A 22,870-nucleotide genomic window follows, 5' to 3' on the forward strand; every position below is an offset into this window, starting at 1 on the left:
TCTGATGATAGATGGGTCAAATGTGTAACGAATTTAACTTCTTCTTGGCAGGATTTACGTAAAAAATGACAAAATGTAAATAGAAGTAATAGAAACTTAGCAAAACAATTTTAATTGCTTATCACAACATAGCAAGTAAAAATTACTAAATTTTTTAATCCCATGTTTTGCTTACAGTAATGAAGAAGTTGTTTTCAAGTTATCATTAGATAACAAAAGCCAATCATGCATAATTAAATAAGAACAAAAAAATTTCAAGCAAATATCCAAATATATACTGACTACCTCAGGGTGCTGTCAAAGGTAGCTAGAGCATATGTTGGTTTAAATGGAGAATGATAGTCTCCTAAATGTGTGACAGTTTTTTTTTAACATCTAAATTTGTTTATTGCTCTTATTCCCAGAATAATCTTTCACTTTTGAAATGGACATTTTAGAATAATGGTTGTTTCCATCTTATCCAATTCTTCTGCTAGTTCCATTTCTTTCTCATTTGAGGTTTATGTTGATAGTATCAGTCTTGAACTCTGTTGATGTTAAGATGGGATTTGTTCCAGTAGATGACTTTTCGTTGTTCACCATAATTCAAATGATGAAAATTGACAGGGCATTGTTTAACCAGGTGATGCCCCAGCTGGCATGAAATTCTGCCATGTTGTAGCATCATTTTGCACAATGGTTTAAGTCAATGAGAATACAATTTGGTCAACTAAATCCAAAATTGCCAGCCCATCCTCATTCGTTGAGTATCCAGACAGATGCCTAATGGGGGGGGTCACCACAAGAAAGTGAGGATTGGACATTCAGTCAAAACCCCTAATCATTCTCCACGTTCCTTAAAAGGCTAAGATAATGTGTGCTGTCTTCACTCAGTTATGCAGCTTTGATCCTTGAGTATCCCTTAGCTCTGGAGTATAATTTTTGAGAACAAGCAAGCAAGCAAGCAAGATGCCATTGGGATGATCAATTAAGGAAGGAATTTTTCTTGGTTATTAATGCAGAAGTATTAAGGAGAAAGTTTAATCATTTAGCAGTACTGCAAGAGAACAGTCTGGAAAGATAAAAAGATAAAAGAAAGATAAAAAAGCAACCAAAAAAAAAAACATAACTGTCATTTCATCCCAAAGGATAAGTTTTTCAAAGAGTGGATTTTCTAATCATTTTCTTTGGAGGTATTAGAGAATTCTTGTATACAGAGATGGAACCTGGGAACTTCATTGAGACAATTATAGAATGTTTTATTTTTATTACAAACTATATTGGTGCATTTGCTGCAGAACCAAGGTTTTCATTTGAAAGAATTCAAGATGGAATGAAGGATGAAGTTATTCATGCCACCAAGAATAATTTTGGAAATGCATTAATAGCAGTTATCAGGATGTGGGAGTCTGAAAGCAGTAAATAATCCAGTCAAGAAATTAATTATTTTTTTAAATCCATCCACATATAAAGTTATCAATGTATGGTACACTTAATACTTTGGGTGAACTAAGGATAAATCCAGAACTTTGCTCTAGTAACCCAACATGGAACTTTTCAAGCTACTTCAGAAACATCCTCCAGTAAGCAAGATAGTTATATCTCATACTAGGTGGTGAAATTCAGCAGTCACCTAGAGACATTCAGAAACATCCATGCTTACACTGGATTCAGACTTGTGACCTATTGGTTGAATAGCATCTACTCAGCGAGCCAGTACTGTCACTTAATGCAATAGTCCTATTTGACACTTTTGCAATATTAAATGACATTAGGTTGAGAATGGATCTAAACATGCCACAGGATAGGAAACGTCTACTAAGATGTGATCTGAATTGATATCGGCAGTATTAGAAGGAAAATAAAGGTTAGAAGTGGGAGAAGTGAGTAGAATTGTGTGTGTTGTTTGGGCAAGGGCATTACTGATAGTAAATGCTTTAGTATCTCTTTGTCCCAGATCTGTACACGCAGAGAAAATAAATCACCTGAAATTTTACACGAGCCTCTGTAGCTCAGTCAGTACAGATGAAGTCATTTGGTTGCAAAGACCTGGGTTCAATTCCCCTCAGTGATGTGAGGAACCTTTATCATCTTTTGACTAAAGATGAGTTAATCAGTCTCATACAGTGGTAGGGGGATATTTTTCACCCAGAAACTCGTCTTTTTCATCCTCCAGAACAGGCAAACCAGCCCATGAACACACACACACACACCTATCCACAGACATGGGACATACCCGGAGGCATATGGCTAACCACCTTATCCTCGATATGGTAGCTGTTAAGTGAATAGAAAATCCTCGACACCACAAGATAAAAGAGGAAGGAAGGAATATAAGAAGAAATTTAAACATTAAAGACACTGAAAAAAAATGACTGCTGTTGGAATAAAAAAAATGCCAGACGTTTATAAAAGATTTGAGGAAGGAATGTCAAGATCTTCTCTTGGGGGGGGGGCTGTAACTCCTAGAGAGCGCGTCTCCTTGGTGGCAGATAGGGGAGCCCACCATGTGTGTGCGTGTATATATATATGGTGGGGTGGTCCGAATATACTGAATAAGGACTCGTGGACCAACAGGGCCATAAGGGGCAATCATCTTGATTGTAAGGGAAGTGGCACTCCCATGGACCCCTAGCTGGATCTATCCTCTCCTTCTTCTACTTTCAGGAAGATCCACTTACTTTAATCTTTCCTATAAGGCCTTATTAGCCAACTCTTCTTATTTTATGACTCCTATGCTATTAGAGTACTCGAGGGCCATGGGGTCTTTTCATTTCTGGCCTTACAACTAATAGAATTAGACCAGTTATTAAATGAAAGAAATTTTAAAATAGCAGTAATTACTGAAACAAAAAAGAAATTAAAAGGAACTATGAGAACTGAAAACTTTAATGTGATATACAGTGGAGTTGACAGAGACCATAGCGCACAAGCAGGAGTCATGATTTGGATTCATAACTCCCTTTCAAAACAGTTAAAACATTATAAATTATGGAATGAAAGAATAATAGAAGCTAGAATAAAAATAGATAGAGGCTATTTAACAATAATTGGTTTATATGCCCCAGAAGAAGGAAGAGAACAGGATAATATTGAATTTTATAATCAGCTACAAAATATATATAATAAAATAAATAAAAATGATTACATAATTTTAGCAGGAGACTTAAATGCAAGAATTGGAAACATGAAAATTAATAATAATATAGGAATACATGGAGAACACACTCTGAACAGAAATGGTAAAAAATTGATTGACTTTGTAGTTTATAATAACCTAAAAATAATGAATTCCTTCTATAAACATAAAGACATACATAAATATACTTGGGCAGCAAGAGAATGGAAATCAATATTAGATTACTTCATATTAATTGAAAAGACATCAAAATTTTCACTAGATGTTAGAGTTCACAGAGGATATGAAATAAGCAGTGACCATTTCCTTGTTAAAATAAAATTAAGATTACCACCTAAATGGCTATAAGTAACAAGAACAGAAAGAAAAATTGAAACATTTGTTTATAAAACTAGACTATTGAATGACACAAATGTACAATGACTATATGAACAAAGAACTAACCAATATCTAGATAAAATAAAACAAAATGAAGAAATAGAAATAGAATGGCTTAATATAAAAACGATACTAAATGCAGCAGCAAATGAAAGCTTAGGAAAGACCAAAAAATTCAATAAAAGAAAAAAACTGAAGATCTGGGATGATACAATCAAAGAAATAATCAAAAAGAAAAAAAGAAGCCTATCACAAATGGTTAAGCAGTAAAAGATTAGAAGATGAAATAGAATATAAAAGAATAAGAGCCATAGCTAAAAGAGAAGTCAGAAAAAGACATAGAGAATCATGGAATAAATTTGTTTCTAATTTAGAACATGATTTATATAAAATAAGACCCAGTGTATATGAGATTTTAAAACACTTAAATACAGATACCAAAGAAAACATAAAATTAAACACTGAATTGAAATTAGAAGAATTTCTAAATTACTACACAGAACTGTGGACAGACAAATATTTTAAAAAAGACAACTGGCAAACAATTAATGAAAAGGAAATAACTGAAGAAGAATTAGAAATCAGCCTGAAAGAAACAAGAAACAGAAAATCACCTGGAGAAGATAAGCTAGGTTCAGAACTATATAAATATGCAGGAACAAGATTCAAAGGAAGACTTATTATTTTTAAATAAAATTTACTCAACTGGTATCCCCCCAATAGAATGGAAAAAAGCAATTGTGATTCCTATCTTTAAAAAAAGGTAATAGAGATGACCCTAAAAACTATAGAGGTATAAGCATACTAAATTCCTGTTACAAAATATATAGCAGAATCTTAAATAACAAACTAATGAAATATTCCGAAAACTTTATTCTAGAAGTACAGAATTGATTTAGAAAATGACGATCATGTATAGACCCAGCCTTTTGCCTAAAATTAATAATAGAGAAAGGAAGAGAATATAATTTAGAAACACATATTGCATTTATTGACTTTGAAAAAGCATTTGACAAAGTTAAAAGAAACATATTATTTAACATATTAAAAGAAAGGCAAATACCAAATAATATCCTAAAAGTTATCACAAGTATATATGAAAATAATCAAATACAAATAAGATTAAATCACGAGCTATCACATACGAGAGAGATAAACCAAGGGGTCCGACAGGGATGTCCCCTCTCAGCAATTCTTTTTAATATCTACTTAAATGAAATAATAACAAAATGGAATAAAAATTTACATCAAGGAATTAAACTTTCTCCTACAGTTAACTTAAACACTCTCCTATTTGCAATTTAAGCTATTTTAGATCTAAGTGAGATATCCAAAGATTATGGTATGATAATATCAACGGAAAAATCAAAAACTATGGCCTTTAAAGGACAAGATCCAGCAAGAACTAAAATAGTAATAGATAACAAGATCTTAGAACAGGTGAATTCATTTAACTACTTAGGATATATGATGAAATTGAAAAAGATATAAATGAAAAAATTGCAAAATATTTAAAAATAACAGGTGTAATTAACTCTATATTTAAACCAAACCTAGTTCAAAAACAAACCAGGCTAAAAGTATACAATACATTAGCCCTACGTCTTAATGTATGGAAGTGAAATCTGGACAATAAAACAAAAAGACAAACAAAGATTAAAACAGCAGAAATGAAGTTTATGAGAAAAACTGCAAAGTATATCCTATTTGATCACAAAAGAAACGAAGATATTATGAAAGAATTAAACCAAGAACCAGTAATAGAAAAAATTTAAAAATATAAACATAAATGGATGGAACATGTTCAAAGAATGAAAACAGAAAGATTACCAAAACAAGCCTTAAAGTACAAGCCATTAGGAAAAAGAAAACCAGGACATCCTCTTCCTCTTAAACGATTCAACGATGACTTCTAAGGCTGGAACAATGATGATAATGTCAAGATCTTCCGAGTGGTTTGTTGAGGAAAGGCAGCAGTAGAGGCATCAAATGGAATGAGATATAGAAATTTTAAATCAATGAAGATCAAGATAAGTTGTTCCACGATTGGCAATCACTAGTGATATTGCAGTGGACAACATAAGCAAATCTTTGTCCACCTTTAAGGCTACAAGAATTGTCGAGTAAGCATTTTCTGTATATTATTAGATTAAGAAAAGCTTGTGGGGGTGCTTAAGGGTCAAAGCTGTATAACTGAGAGGAGACCTCCACATAGCCTTTAAAGGAATGCGGAGAACCGACCAGGGCTTCTGACCTAATGTCCAATCCTCACCTTCTCGTGGTGCACCCTGTTGGGTATCTACTTTGATACTGAACGAACGAGGATGGGCTGGCAATTTGGGATTTAGCCGACCAAATTGTATTCTTATTGGTTAAACCAAAATAAAAAATGATGGTACAACATGACAAAATTTCATGCCGGCTGGGGCGTCGCCCGGTTAAACAAGGCCCCCGTTGTTTTCGCCAGGGAACCAGGGCGAACAGCGAAAAGTCAGCTACTGGAACAAATCTGAAAACAAACCCCAACTCAACATCACCAGAGTTAAAGATCGGTACTATCAACGTAAGAAGCCTGAATGGCAAAGAAATGGAGCTAGCTGAGGAATTAGATAAGTACCAGATCGACATAATAGGGGTGACTGAAACAAAAAAGACCAAAACTGGTGAGATCTTTCTGAGCAATAAATACAAAATGTTATATTCAGGCAATGACAATCAAGGAAAAGAAGGAGTAGCCATAGTATTCAACACAAAATACGAGGCTAATCTTCTTGAATGGCAGTCAGTCTCAAGTAGAGTAATGTGGGCAAATATGAGAATGGGGAACTGGACAATGAGACTTATTTGTGCCTATGGTCCCACAGAAGGTTCTACTAAGGTAGAAGTGGAGGAATTTTTTGAGGCTTTAGAAAAAGCAACTGACACAATGAAAAAGGAAAAGTTGGTCCTTGTTGGGGATCTAAATAGCAGAGTAGGAAATGATTGTGAGACATACAAAAATATTTTGGGAAAATTTGGAGAAAAGAGCAAAGCTAATAATAATGGCAAATATCTGTTGGATTTCTGCTCAGGACATGGACTGGTTATTACTAACACCATGTTCCAACATAAAAATGTGCACAAATTCACATGGAGAGAAGAGGCTAGGAATAAGAAAAGTCTCATTGACTATGTTATTGTTGATAGTGATGTTTTCTCCCTGGTGCAGGACACCAGAGTGTACAGAGGATTTGAAATTGGAAGTGATCACTATTTAGTCTTGAGCAGGATAAAATTGAATTTCATATTGAAAAGAATAACATGTAAGAAAGTTTTAAAGCGAATAAAAGTTGAGCAGCTCTCAGATGTGAACTGTAGACTAAAATACAGAAATATTATTGAAAAGAAAATGAAAGAGTTTGAGAACAGGAATCAAACCTTGGAGATTCAGTGGCAAACTCTGAAGGAAACATTGATTGATTCTGCCAGAGAGGCATGTGGTGAGGTTGTGTGCAAGGATAAAAAAATCAGAACTCCCTGGTGGACACAGGAAGTTAAAGAGGCAGTGAAGGAAAAGAAGAAAGCATATCAAAAGTTCCTGGCAAATAAGTCAGCTTTTACTCTTACAGAATACAGAGACAAATGTAAGAAAGCTAAACAGTGTGTAAAACTTGCTAAACAAAAGTCATGGGAGGACTTTGGCAAGAATATAGAAAATAAATATCAAGAAGGTGGCAAAATATTCTGGAGGTTGTTGAAGAAGCTTAGAAATGGAGGAAAGAGTGCTGTAAAAGGAATTACAGATGATAAAGGTGAAATGAAAACAGGAGAAAAAGATATCCTTGAAGTATGGAGTAATTACTTTGAAAAACTGCTAAATGAAACAAGCAGTGATGACAGCACAGTGATAAAAAACACTGACAGGAATACATATCCATACTTGAAGTAGAAAAAGCCATCAAAGGCTTGAAATGTGGAAAGGCAGCAGGAGTAGATGATATTCGACCAGAAATGCTGAAGTATGGTGGTATAAGAGTCTTACAGTGGCTGCACTGCATAGTTCAGAAAGCCTGGACAGAGGGACGAATTCCCGATTATTGGAGTAGAGCTCTCATAGTACCCATATATAAAAAGGGAAATAAAACTGAATGTGAGAATTACAGAGGTATTTCCCTACTGAGTGTTCCTGGCAAGATCTATGCAAGTATACTTGAGAAACGGTTGAGAAGAATTGTGGAAGAAAAGCTTGGTGAAGAACAAGCTGGATTCAGACCAAATAGAGGCTGTCAGGATCAGATCTTCACTTTACGACAAATAGCCGAGAAATCATGGGAATATAACACAGATCTGTATTTAAGTTTTGTCGATTTGGAAAAGGCATATGACAAGGTGCCAAGAGAGAAGCTATTCAATACGCTGCAGTTATATGGTGTCAATGGAGCATTATATCAAGCGATACTTAGTCTTTATTTGAGTTGTGAGTCAGCAGTTAGAATTGAAGGAAGTAGAGGAAGATGGTTTAATGTTAAATCTGGTGTGAGACAAGGATGTACATTATCCCCTCTGTTATTCATTATCTATATGGATCACATTATGAAGGAATGTGGTATTAAACCTGATATCAAAATTGGAGATGTTAATGTCAGCTCTTTGCTTTATGCGGATGATGTTATACTTCTAAATAAATCCTCTACAAGTCTGCAAGATTCTCTGACTAAATTGAATAGCTGTTGTAATAGATATGGTATGAAGGTCAGCAATAAAAAGACAAAGACAATGAAAATAGGCAGAATCATTGAAAATGTCAACTGTGTTGTGAATGGAGAACCTGTGGAACAAGTAAAACATTTCAGCTACTTAGGCACAATTTTTAATGAAGATGGTAAACTAAATATAGAAATAGACAACAGAATCAGCAAAGCTGGTATGGTGGGAAGTCAATTGAATAAATTCATATGGAATAAGAAAGAAATTAGTCGGAACACTAAATTAGCTGTATACAAGACAGTGTTCAAACCAATTTTAACTTATGGATCTGAGAGCTGGGTCAGAAGTAAAACACTTGACCAAAGACTAGAGACCGCAGATATGAGAGTCCTGAGAAAGATTAGAGGCGTGAACAGATGGCATCAATGGCAATATCATATTAAAAACGAGGATATTAGGAAAGAACTTGACATTGTCAGCATCCAGGAATGCGTTAGCAGAGCTAATCTCAGATGGTATGGTCACTTAAATAGAATGGGAGAGGAAAGATTAGCAAAACAAGTGTTCTCTGCCAGGTTGGCAGGAAAACGACCCAGAGGAAGACCAAGATATAGGTGGATTGATACGGTACAAAGTGCCTTAGACGATAGAAATATAAGATCTGATAATGTTGGAGTCTTGACAAGTAACAGACTGATTTGGAGGAAAATTGTAGATAGGAAGTTAGTAATGATGTAATTTTTTCATGTAGTACTGTCATAACCTGTACACCCCTTGAGGGTACATGGCAGGAATTTGATGATGATGATGATGATGAAAAGCTTGTGAACAGATAATGTTTGCCTGTCCTTAATAGCAATATATTATAAAATATTAAATAAGGAAAATTAGAAATTAATATCTGCTCCTATATTTCACCCAATGTAACATGAGCATTATTCAGAGAGAATGCAAAAGATACAGCATTCAGAATTATGAAATGCAAGGATGAGCCATATAGCATGAGTATACTTTCTGTTTAAGTCACAGCTGAGTGAACAGGAGAAAGCACTATTAATGTTCAAGGGAAGCAAGTTTAGGTCTGTAATTGATAGTGGTTTATAGTGATAAACATTTTATGTAGTCATTGTGTTCTTGGATTCTACCTCAGCAGATCAGCCAGTCTGTCCAATGTAGCATAGTCTGCAGGAATAGGGCACTTGATAGATATCAGGTGAGGATAAAGGTGGCAGTTTATCCTTGGTAGATTGTAGGAAATAAGATAACTTCCATGCGGGTTTAAAAGTATTGTATAGATTGTATTTGTGAAGAATTCATGCTATTTGTCCCGAAGTCCATTTAAGATAGGGTACAGAAATACTTTGAATATTAAATTGTAGTCTAGCTATAGGATGATAATTATTTATTATTTTCTGGATGGTAGTTTCATTATACCCATTAGAAGCAAACATTTCTTCTGAAAGGGACCGAAGAACAAATTGTGTGAGCTCTGTAAATAGGATAATAGGATTGATAATAACTGTTGAAGGTTTTTTTAACTTGGTTATACTATAAATTACAGATGCCAAGAAATTATATTCTCATCATCATCAAATTCCTGCCATGTACCCTCAAGGGGTGTACAGGATATGATAGTATTACATGAAAAAAATTACATCATTACTAACTTCCTATCTACAATTTATCTCCAAATCAGTCTGTTACTTGTCAAGACTCCAGCATTATCAGATATTATATTTCTATCGTCTAAGGCACTTTGTACCGTATCAATCCACCTATATCTTGGTCTTCCTCTGGGTTGTTTTGCTGCCAACCTGGCAGAGAACACTTGTTTTGCTAATCTTTCTTCGCCCATTCAGTTTAAGTGACCATACCACCTGAGATTAGCTCTGCTAATGCATTCCTGGATGCTGACAATGTTAAGTATTTTCCTAACATCCTCGTTTTTAATATGATATTGCCATTGATGCCATCTGTTCATGCCCCCTGATCTTTTTCAGGACTCTCATATCTCTGGTCTCTAGTCTTTGGTCAAGTGTTTTACTTCTGACCCCGCTCTCAGATCAATAAGTTAAAATTGGCTTGAAGACTGTCTTGTATACAGCTAATTTAGTGTTGGGGATAATTTCTCTCTTATTCCATATAAATTTATTCAGTTGACTCCCTACCATACCAGCTTCGTTGATTCTGTTGTCTATTTCCGTATTTAATTTACCATCGTCGCTAAAAATCATGCCTAAGTAGCTGAAATGTTTTACTTGTTCCACAGGTTCTCCATTCACAACACAGTTTACATTTTCAATGATTCTGCCTATTTTCATTGCCTTTGTCTTTTTATTGCTGATCTTCATACCATATCTATTACAACAGTTATTCAATTTAGTCAGAGAACCTTGCAGACTTGTAGCGGATTTATTTAGAAGTATAACATCACCTGCATAAAGCAAAGAGCTGACATTAACATCTCCAATTTTGATATCATGTTTAATACCACTTTCCTTCATAATGTGATCCATATAGATAATGAATAACAGAGGGGATAATGTACATCCTTGTCTCACACCAGAATTAACATTAAACCATCTTTCTGTACTTAATTCGATTCTAACTGCTGACTTACAACTCAAATAAAGACTAAGTATTGCTTGATATAATGCCCCATTGACACCATATAACTGTAGCATATTGAATAGCTTCTCTCTTGGCACCTTGTCATATGCCTTTTCCAAATCGACAAAACTTAAATACAGATCTTTGTTATATTCCCATGCTTTCTCGACTATTTGTCGTAAAGTGAAGATCTGATCCTGACAGCCTCTATTTGGCCGGAATCCAGCTTGTTCTTCATCAAGCTTTTCTTCCACAATTCTTCTCAACCGTTTCTCAAGTATACTTGCATAGATGTTGCCTGGAACACTCAGTAGGGAAATACCCTCTGTTGTTCCTCACATTCAGTTTTATTTCCCTTTTTATATATGGGTACTATGAGAGCTCTACTCCAATCATCGGGAATTCATCCCTCTGTCCAGGCTTTCTGAAATATGCAGTGCAGCCACTGTAAGACTTTTATACCACCATACTTAAGCATTTCTGGTTGAATATCATCTACTCCTGCTGCCTTTCCACATTTCAAGCCTTTGATGGCTTTTTCTACTTCAAGTATGGATATGTATTCCTGAATGCATGCCTGGTCAGTATTTTTTACCACTGTGCTGTCATCACTGCTTATTTCATTTAGCAGTTTTTCAAATTACTCCATACTTCAAGGATATCTTTTTCTCCCATTTTCATGTTACCTTTATTATCTCTAACTTCTTTTACAGCACTCTTTCCTCCATTCCTAAGCTTCTTCAACAACGTCCAGAATATTTTGCCACCTTCTTGATATTTATTTTCTATATTCTTGCCAAAGTCCTCCCATGAATTTTGTTTAGCTAGTTTTACACAGTGTTCAGCATTCTTGCATTTGTCTCTGTATTCTCAAAGAGCCCAAGCTGACTTATTTGTCAGGAACTTTTGATATGCTTTCTTCTTTTCCTTCACTGCCTCTTTAACTTTCTGTGTCCACCATGGAATTCTGATTTTTCTATCCTTGCAGACAACTTCACCACATGACTCTCTGGCTGAATCAATCAAGGTTATCTTCAAGGCTTGCCACTGAATCTCCAAGGTTTGATTCCTGTTCTCAAACTCTAATTTTTTCTTCAATAATCTTTGTGTATTTTAGTCTACAGTTCACATCTGAGAGCTGCTCAACTTTTATTCGCTTTAAAACTTTCTTACATGTTATTCTTTTTTTACATGTTAGGTTTTCTTCAAGGCTTGCCACTGAATCTCCAAGGTTTGATTCCTGTTCTCAAACTCTAATTTTTTTTTCAATAATCTTTGTGTATTTTAATCTACAGTTCACATCTGAGAGCTGCTCAACTTTTATTCGCTTTAAAACTTTCTTACATGTTATTCTTTTCAATATGAAATTCAATTTTATCCTGCTCAAGACTAAACAGTGATCACTTCCAATTTCAAATCCTCTGTACACTCTGGTGTCCTGCACCAGGAAGAAAACATCACTATCAACAATAACATAGTCGATGAGACTTTTCTTATTCCTTGCCTCTTCTCTCCATGTGAATTTGTGCAACATTTTTATGTTGGAACATGTTGTTAGTAATAACCAGTCCATGTCCTGAGCAGTAATCCAACAGATATTTGCCATTATTATTAGCTTTGCTCTTTTCTCCAAATTTTCCCAAAATATTTTTGTATGTCTCACAATCATTTCCTATTGTGCTATTTAGATCTCCAACAAGGACCAACTTTTCCTTTTCATTGTGTCAGTTGCTTTTTCTAAAGCCTCAAAAAATTTCTCCACTTCTACCTTAGTAGAACCTTCTGTGGGACCATAGGCACAAATAAGTCTCATTGTCCAGTTCCCCATTCTCATGTTTGCCCCCAGTACTCTACTTGAGACTGACTGCCATTCAAGAAGATTAGCCTCATATTTTGTGTTGAATACTATGGCTACTCCTTCTTTTCCTTGATTGTCATTGCCTGAATATAACATTTTGTATTTATTGCTCAGAAAGATCTCACCAGTTTTGGTCTTTTTTGTTTCCGTCACCCCTATTATGTCCATCTGGTACTTATCTAATTCCTCAGCTAGCACCATTTCTTTGCCATTCAGACTTTTTACATTGATAGTACCAATCTTTAACTCTGGTGTTGTTTAGTTGGGGGGTGTTTTCAGATTTGTTCCAGTAACTGACTTTTTCGCTGTTCACCCTGGTTCCCTGGCGAAAACAACGGGGGGCCTTGTTTAACTGGGCGACGCCCCAGCCGGCATGAAATTTTGTCATGTTGTACCATCGTTTTTTATTTTGGTTTAACCAATAAGAATACAATTTGGTCGGTTAAATCCCAGATTTCCAGCCCATCCTCGTTTGTTCAGTATCCAAGTAGATACCAAACAGGGTGTACCATGAGAAGGTGAGGATTGGACATTAGGTCAGAAGCCCTGGTCGGTTTTCCACATTCCTTTAAAGGCTATGTGGAGGTCCCCCCTCAGTTATATAGCTTTGACCCTTAAGCGCTCCTTTCTTGGTTTTTTTAAATCCTTTATCCAAGTGTAAGCAAACAAAAAATGTTTGCGTGTGAAGTAACTTTAGAACTGGGCTACGTGTATATAGAGGCAAATGACTTCACATCAATTGCTTTAGTATCTTATAATGCAATGCACATATCCTTACAGACATGCATTATGGGAAGGGCCACTATCCAGACCAGTTTTGATCTTTATTGAGGTCTCATCAGTAGGAGCCCAGCATATACAAGTAGCCCAATCATGAAGTTACTTCATGTGCAAACTTTTTTTGTTTGCTTACACTTGGATAAAGGATTTAAAAAAACAAGAATATAATTTCTTGGAATCTTTAATTTATAGTATAGCCAAGTTAAAAACTTTCAGCATCTATCTCTAATCCAGAGTATCTTAGTGATAAGATGTGACACCTTTTGACTACTTATATATGGAAATATGCTATCAGCTAACGCCTTTTATTCCCTTATAGGGAGTAGGCGAGGCCTTTATACCCTATCTAGCTTTTGGAGACTGAGTGGGCAGTTCATTCTCCACTGGTAGCCAATCGGATATAGCTGGCCCATGTCTATCACTAATTACAGCAGCCACCGATGAAGAGGCTAGCGAACAAGTGCTACCATCACTTGGTACCTAACCCTAACAAGATATGTTACTGTCCGAAGTAATGTGGTACTACGGTCGATATTCTTGAGTTTACAGGATAAAAAACCCGCTTGCACTTGCCAGAGATCGACTAACTCGGGAATCGGTCGAAGAAAGGCTTAGAAAAAGTTCCTCCAGTCAGCGACTAGACTTGAACTTAAGTCTGACTTCGAGCTACCAAGCGCAGAGGATACCGGCGCCACTTCCACTCAGCTACACAGTCCGTTATATGGAAATATGACTTCTGCATTACTTTAACCCTTACTTGATAATTACTACAAGAATATAATTTCTTGTAGTAATCTTTAGTTTCTTGATTTTGTGATGAGTGGTATAGCCAAGTGGATGCACCTGCCAGTGAAAGGTTTTTTGTAAATGGAAAATTCGTTATTGCTAGTAGAGTTACAGATTATTTTGCACTATAGTAGATTTAAATTTGATCATTTATTCCTTTCATGCTGATCTCAAAGTTTTGGGAAGTAATTGCCATAACCTGTTCATAATAATTTTTTTTTTTAGCTTTGAATTACCAAATTATACTTGGTTTCTTAGAACTTTAATAATGCTTTCTCATCTTCACTCAGCTGATAAGACAACACAAGAAAATATGTGGTATTTTGCATTCTCCCTGAATGACATTCATGTTACAGAGAGTGAAATATATAGGAGCTGATTTCAAATTCTTCATCTCTTCAAGGCTTAGGCATTTGCCTGCTCCGGCTTCACTGGTCTTTCCATCTTGCTGCTGGTCTTCCTCTCTCTCTCTCTCTCTCCTTTTGGTCTATATCTATCCACCTCTTTTGGTAGCTGATATCTTTCCATCCTAAATAGATGTTCTTTCCATTTCTCTCTGTATTCCTTGATATTTTCATTTTCTAATTAAATCAAATTCTAATTACCTTTATATGTGTTAACTATTTTATAGTATATTATTATTTTTACCACACATTTCTGTAAAATGTCTAGTAAGAGATCCTTATTATTATTAATGTATTAGCCAGAAATGTTTAAACCGGGACACTAATTTGTTGTATATATTATAGTAAGAGATCCTTATTATTATTATTATGTATTAGCCAGAAATGTTTAAACCGGGACACTAATTTGTTGTATATATTATAGTAAGAGATCCTTATTATTATTAATATGTATTAGCCAGAAATGTTTAAACCGGGACACTAATTTGTTGTATATATTATAGGTGTAGCACCTGAAATAGAGGATGGACAAGACATTAGTACCACTGATGCAGCCTTTCCTGTAACCTTGCACACCAACCTTTATCAAGATGGACAGACTACTTATATTGTTTATGTGTGATGTATATACCTAGAAAACAATCATCCACTGCAGTTTCTATGTACAACAATAACAGAGGAGCTTTGTAGACACTTTGTAAATAGAAAATAAAAATCATTTCAACAGATATCACTGTTACACGTTAACAACTAGTGGCTTTGCAAATTCAATCGTCATATACAAATTCTATAAAAGTAAGAAACGTTATTATGGTCACATGATAAATATTATGTTGCAATTATTGCTGGTAATAAAAAAGATTACTAATTGCACCACAACCTAACTAAATGAATAAAGCAATTTAAAAAATTTAAGAAACTTATGAGTTGCTTAGGTATTTGTCATTCTTGCTATCTATAGTAAACAGATTGTAACAAGCTGTCAAAAAGTCCTAACAAAGTCTCATTTGCATAGTGAAATTCCAAATAAAATTCACTCTATAGAAAGCTATTCACTATCCCAGACAGTTTATTAGAGTCATCTGTATAATCTACAGTGCATGAAAAATGCACTTGTCTGTGACAAGTGAGAATTTTTATTAGTTGAGTTAAAAAAAAAAAAAAAAAAAAAAAAAACTCAGAAGAGGATTTAAACAGCAGTTTTTATTTATGTAATGCTGATTCAATTTCATGTCATAAATAGTTCTTATGTTTAGCCTACTTATTGTGTCTGTTGGGGAATGCTGGCCATTACAACTGCTTGTTTGGTTGATTATCGCTGAGTTTGCTGTAACAGAATATAACCAACGAGAGGATAGGATACGCATGGATAGGCCATGTCTGGGCTAACATGCGACCGCCATTATTACAATGAAGTGAAATCTCATTTCACTAAAGATAATTAAAGTTCATTCACTTATTTCAGAAGTGTAAAAAAAAAAAAAACAGAAATGCCATATATTGAACATAACTGTTTTGTCAAAAATTGGACAATGCTTCCAAAATGCTATGCATATCTACTTAGTGCATTAAGAACCAAGGCACATTTCTGCACCAAGTTCGGTCTTCATCAAACCATGGCTATGCAGTGCATCACATTGTAATACATGACAATACTAGTTAGTACACCTGCTTTCCTGCATTGGTTGTTTATTTCATTTTTCATCCATTGTATTCTCCTTTTTTTTAAATTACCTACTGTTATGCATTACTACGGCTCTAGCTATTAATTCTTATGCATAAGCTCCTGATGAAGTGTACCTGGCCGCACATGAAAAAACTAGTCAAGCTATTTATGTTTATTCAAGTTTTTTTTTAATATACTATATGCATCATGTTCTCCCCATTATACTGGAGTTTTGAAAAATGTCTTTACATTCTTCAAAAATCCAGTATAATGGTGAATATAAGATGTTAAATATTGTTTTGTCTGTATAAAACATGGTATTTTTTTGTGTGAATATATTTTCTTCAAGTAGTAAAGGAATCTCCAGACCTTATATCAAAAGCAGTGGCTTTTTATACTAGTTCTAGCTACACTTTATGGCAACATTGTTTGCCATAAAGTGTCGCTATTGTCCTGTGAAGTGTCCTCCTTGGAATAATACCTCAACAATGGAAACAAGGCCTTATTGTCCCTATTCCCAAAAAGGGTAATCTTAATAAAATGGATTACTACAGGGATATTTGCTATCAACCACGGTTAAAATCTACAATAGGATGATACTCAATAGAATAGAATATAACCTTATTTAACGCCATTGTTAAGAAAAAACCAAGCTGGATTAAAAAAAAAAAAAAAGTACAATAGAACAGATACATTGCATCAGGAGAATCATGAAGGTTCATGTGATAAAAACTTACCACTCGTTTTAACCTTTGACTATTAATAGAGAAGCAATGTTTAAAATAATCAGCTTCTATGGTCAACCCTCAAAAATCATACAAGCAGTCTCAGCACCTTATAAAGATTACACTGCTACAGGAATCTTTAAAACAGAAACATCTGAATCCTTTCTGGTGACAACAGGAGTCCTGCAAGGTGATGCACTAGCACCTTATTTGTTCTTGTATGCTTGGACTACATCTTCCGGACCATCAACACAGAAGATCTGGATTTTACCATTAGAACATTCACCAACATCATGAAAATAACTGATCTTAGCTTTGCTGATGACGACATACTCATTGATAGATGTTTTTGTGCATTTGTTGGTTCTCTGTCTACTAGAGATACAGGCTAAACTTGTGATGAAAACTAGTCTGCAAATCAACATCCAAAAGCCCAAAGTATTCTCAATAGGTTATGAAAACCTTATACTTCATATCAACAATATACCCTTAGAAAGAGTAAAGGACTTTCAATATCTCGGATCATACATCAACAATACAGAAAACAATATATATATAATAAAAATTTTAAAAAGATCCCTTAGCTCATCCATGGTACTAATGTAATGTATGTTTAGTTGGGAATCACATAAAAGCATTCATTCTTCTTCTTTCCTTCTATCATCATGAAATTCTTGATATATATCTCCTCAGAATGTACAAAATATGACAGTACTACTACACGAAAGGTTTACATCATTACCAACTTTGTGTTGACAATTTCTCCTTCCATATTAATCTGTTATCTGTCAGTCCAATAACATCAGATCTTGATTTCATTGTTTTCAGGCATCATTACTGTATTAGTTTATATCAATCTTGGTCCTCCTCTGGATCTTTTCCTTGCCATCTTGGAAAGAATCACTTGGTCATGCTAATCTTTCCTCTCCTATTCTGTTGAAGTGACCATACTACCTGAGATTGATAATATCATACTCAACAGATCATCAGATAGATGTATCTAGTTGGTTTCTTAAGACCTTATAGCTTTATAAAATACCATTCTTAGTTTTAATAGTAATTGGGGGAAAAAAACGAATGTGTTATTCTAATCAAACTTTCCCACATTTTTAATAAGGATAGGCAGTCATTCCGATTCAAGTAAAGACAGTGAAGCATGGCTTAAACACTCACTTTAAATAAGCATTCAAATTTGTACCGAATCTATGTAGAAGGTGTGTTTCAGACCAAAGAATGTTGTGGTCTGTGTATTTCATGTTGAGCTAATCCAAATTTATCATATTTTTTGCAGAAAATATATGATTGATGTTCTTCTATTCTTTTTTCTAATAAGCTTCCAGTTTGTCTGAAGTAGGACAGATGGCAGCCACATGGAACTTGGTATACACCTGAATGAGACATAGGAGAGCATTTATCTTTAGAAGAGGGGAAATACTTTGAGAGTTTATTAATAGGAAGAAAAGCTGTTACCAGGAACTGGATCATAACTCCACTAACAGGCAACTTATGAAATTAAACTCTCTTCTAGATGAAGTTTTAAGTTCAGATGCAGACACCATAGAAAAGTTAAAAATGTATAGGTATTATTTCTGGGAAAATTCCCATGTTACTCCTCGAAAATAACTATTATTTTTATGTCTAATTTAGCCTACTTTCATTTAGGAGTGTGCCCCATTTTTTACAATGTCACTGGCTCTTTACTCAAATCTTAGGGCATTACTGATGTGTTATATAACTAATGTATGAAGAATAATATAGGTGGAAAATTCAGGCATACCTTTTTTGGATGTTGTCGGCTTTCTCCTTATCCTGGTGATATGCATTCATCTGTTGTTAAAGGAAGGAAGTTTGGGAAACTGGGGGTAAAGTAATGTGGGGGAGTTATTTGAAAAAACCCAGGTTTTTTATATGTATAATGTTATTATTATTAGTCGAGAGTGTTTGAGAAAGGATCTGAAAATCGAAATTATTTTTGAGGGAAGAGGAAGGATTGATGGGAAAAAGTCAGGGGTGGGAGTAACAGGGTGTGAACTATTTCGACAGTGCGTCATCTTTGGAACTCGTGGGGTAAATGGATGCTATGTCATGTCTGCTTGGTCTGCTTGCATTGTCTCCTATTGGTCAGGGTTGTGACCTAATTTTTATGTTATGGAGCTTCCAACTCTCAGAGATTACGTAGGGTAGGTGGACGCTTATTGAGTTTTCATCACATTTTATGGCTATCGTTTCCGATATTCTAAGCATTGTTTCGTTGTCTTCTATGTCTAATATTATGGCTCTGTCGATTTGTGGGGTATGTTTCTGTTCAAGGGGGGCATGGACTGTTATTTCTGTTTTTCCTGTACTTTGTATTCTGTTTTTCTTTGTTGTTGTGTTTTTATTGTTTAAATGTTCTGGAGTAGGGATGTTACAGTCACGGAAGTGTTCTTGTAGTCTTGCCCATAAAGACCTGATAGTAGAACCTGTGTAGGTGATATCATAGTCTTTTTGGCAAGGAAATTTGTAAACTATGTTGTGGTGTTCTAATATTTCTTTGTGTGTGTGTGTGTGTGAGATTTTGTAGGTTTTAGAAGTGTCACCAATTTTTGGTTCGTGGTGAAAACCAGCTTATAGTGCGTTTGAAAATGTATTTGTTGGCTTTGTATGTGTTTTGGATGTATGTCAGTTTGATATTTTTTTGTGTTGAGAAGTTTGTTTTGGTTGTTTTGTCAGTGTAATTTATTACTTGTGTTGGGTAATTCCGATTTTGAAAAATTTGTGTTAATTAACTTCTTTATTTCTGTGTTGAGATAATTACAGCTAGTTGAAAACTTGTACGCATTTATGAATTGTGTTAGGATGACTGATTTTTTAATTGAATAAGGATGGTATGAGTTAAAATGGAGGTAGTTTCCGATACGTGTGGGTTTGTGGAATATTTTTGGGGCTATTTTGTTGTTTGTTCTGACTAATGTCAGGTTTAAGAAATTGATGGATTTGTTCCTTTACAATTACAGCAATATACTAAAATTTACCACAGAACCCGAACAGGGCAAATCCATTTTATGGATTTTGCAGTCTAGCCTCACAATATAGATGCCTTACCAACATTTTTAGCTACTATAAATACTTTACATCCTTGTATCAAATTCACTACAAAAATTGAAAGAGACAACAAATTATCGTTTTTAGACCTTCTCATCTGCTCACCATCAGATAATCTAACAATATCAGTTTATAGAAAACTCACTTTCACTGGACGTTACATTCTTCAACAATCTGCACATCATCCTTCTCCAAAGACAGGAATCATAAAGTGTTTAATTCGATGAGCTAAGACTAATTGTTCACTCATCATTTACAGGAAGAACTCTCAAATATCAAACAATATATGAAATTAAGTAGCTTCTCAGAAAGGACTACACAACTGTTTGACTCCTACAAACCTTATCCAAACAACAAGGAATCAATGTCAAATTCCAATCTCAGGCATTTCAGAACCAATATCAAGAATTCTGAAGTATGATTTAGTAGCAACTTTTATTCCTATTAATAAACTCTCAATGTATTTCCCCTCTTCTAAAGATAAACGTTCTCCTGTCTCTTCCAGGTGTCTATATACCAAGTTCCATATGACTGCCATTTTTCCTACTTCGGACAAACTGGAAGCCCAATAGAAAAAAAAAAAAGATCAATCATACATTTTCCACAAAAAAATCCAATAAATCTGGATTAGCTTGACAAGGAATAGAGACAGACCACTACATTCTTTAGTCTGAACCATACTTTCTACACAGATGTTGGTACAAATTTGAAAGCTTACTTAAGGAATGTGCTGAAGCCATGTTTCACTGCCCTAACTTGAATCAGAATTGACTGCCTATCCTTACCAAAAATATGGGAAAGTTTGATTAGAATAACACATTAAAGGTTTTTTTTTTTTTTTTCAATTACTACTGAAAAACCAAGAATGGCCTTTTATAAGATATAAGGTCTTAAGAAGGGGAGAAAGAAATGGCAAAGCATCATCAGGAAGGTCACGAGTCCTCAGACACGAGGAGATCTGAGAAAGAGAGAAGCTCTTAAGAAACCAACTAGATACTACATCTATCTGACGATCTGTTGAGTATGATATTGTAAGTTAGTTATATATATATATATATTTTTTTTTTTTTTTTCAAAATTCATTTTTACTCGGTTGGAATATTATAAAAAAAGGTTTAATGACTATTACCGAGAGAAAAGATGACAAGATATATTTAAAAAAGATACTACTAGTTTACTAGTTTCGTTACATGAACATCCTCAGGTATCACATTCAAAGTAAATAAAAAATTACAGAGACTTAAAATTGTACTAACAGAACAAGTATAAAAAACAGTAGCGTGTTTGAAAAAAAAAAAAAATGCAAGTATGAGTTCCAAACAAACGAATACTACGTGCTGTCGCGAGTGCGCCAGTACTGAACAGAAGCAACGTGTGCGTCAGAGAGATTGTAACTCAGGCTGTTGTTGATATGAGAGGAATCTAGAGAAATTTCCCTAGATTCAACAATCTTTCTTTCGAGTTCATCGTAGCACACATGGATGTTAGCAGTTTGAGTCCAGTTTACAATGTGCTGGCGGCCTTCGTCTGAGTTAGATGAAAAGAGAACGTGGCTAGAGAGAGCACTAGCTCTAGTCCTGTTACTTCTTTGAATGTGATACCTGAGGATGTTCATGTAACGAAACTAGTAAACTAGTAGTATCTTTTTTAAATATATCTTGTCATCTTTTCTCTCGGTAATAGTCATTAAACCTTTTATATATATATATATGTGTAATTTATTTTTACAATGTTATGATTAACCTTTTCTTCAGTTAAAGCATAGCGCTACTGGCAATTTAACATCATGCAGCTCATTCTATTTTGAATAAATCAGTTGTTTGCATTCTACCTTGTAACAACTGTTTTTTAAGCCACTGACGGTGGTCTGTTAATTTCAGACCAAAATATGTGGAAGTATATTTATTAATAATACTTTTACCTTATGTTTTCATATTTATTATTGTATAGAATTATGGTGCAGGTTTCTCTAAAAACAAGAATTGATGCCATCTGTTTGCTTTCCCCTAATCTTTCTCAGAACTCTCATATCTGTGGTCTCCAGTATTTGGAGAGTCTCTGGGTCATGTATTTTATTTCTAACCCATCTCTCAGATCCATAAGTTAAGATTAGTTTGAAAACTGTCTTGTTTAGAAACCTCCGGAGAGTCAAAGATTCATTGAGAGAGGCTATACATGATCAACAGTAGCTGTAATACCTTCTCTTGACCTCATTCACATTAATGCATTCACCTTTCAACAGACATACTGTTCCACTCGTTCAGTCACTGCTAGCTCTCCTTTCTTAACTACACATAAAATAACTTCCATGGATGCCCCTCTTGTCATCACCCAACCTTCCATAATACCTTTTCAGTAATTTATATGCTTGTATCATATAACCCCACCCTCCTCTTTCTCCTATTTACCAGTGCTTGCAGTTTGCATACTCTCAATTTGTTCTCATAATCTACATTCCATAATCCTGATATCATAATTTGTACATAAATGATATAGGAAATAATCTGAAAGGAAATATATTCAGTTGGTTGTTGGTTGCTGATGAAAAATTGGGTATAGTAATCAAGGTGATGTGGAGAACTTGCAGGATTTAAATAGGCTCTCAGTATGAGAAAAATAGAATGGATGGCAGTTTAATGTGGAGAAATATGAAGTTATGTATTTTGAGATAAATCAATTGCAAGTTATATACCACATTGATGGAACTGTACTCCAGGAAATAGAGAAAGCTAGCAGACGGAGAGAGATGAAGTTTAGAGGGCACATTGCTAAAGT

General features: G+C 34.7%; 1 protein-coding gene across 1 annotated transcript in view; it reads left to right on the forward strand.

The window, feature by feature from the left end:
• LOC150105886 (uncharacterized) overlaps positions 1–15,433 on the forward strand; it is a 138,671-nt gene extending 123,238 nt beyond the window's left edge. Inside the window, exon 9 of the mRNA XM_090393656.1 lies at positions 15,124–15,433. Coding sequence (XP_090249782.1) covers positions 15,124–15,242 — 119 coding nt within the window. The 3' untranslated portion in view covers positions 15,243–15,433. The remainder of the gene's footprint in view (positions 1–15,123) is intronic.
• Positions 15,434–22,870: the final 7,437 nt, after the last annotated feature.

The sequence above is a fragment of the Typopeltis vanoorti genome, chromosome 6 (assembly GCF_054136105.1).
Source record: "Typopeltis vanoorti isolate ZY-2024b chromosome 6, IOZ_Tvanoo_1.0, whole genome shotgun sequence".
Taxonomy (NCBI): Eukaryota; Metazoa; Arthropoda; class Arachnida; order Uropygi; family Thelyphonidae; genus Typopeltis; species Typopeltis vanoorti.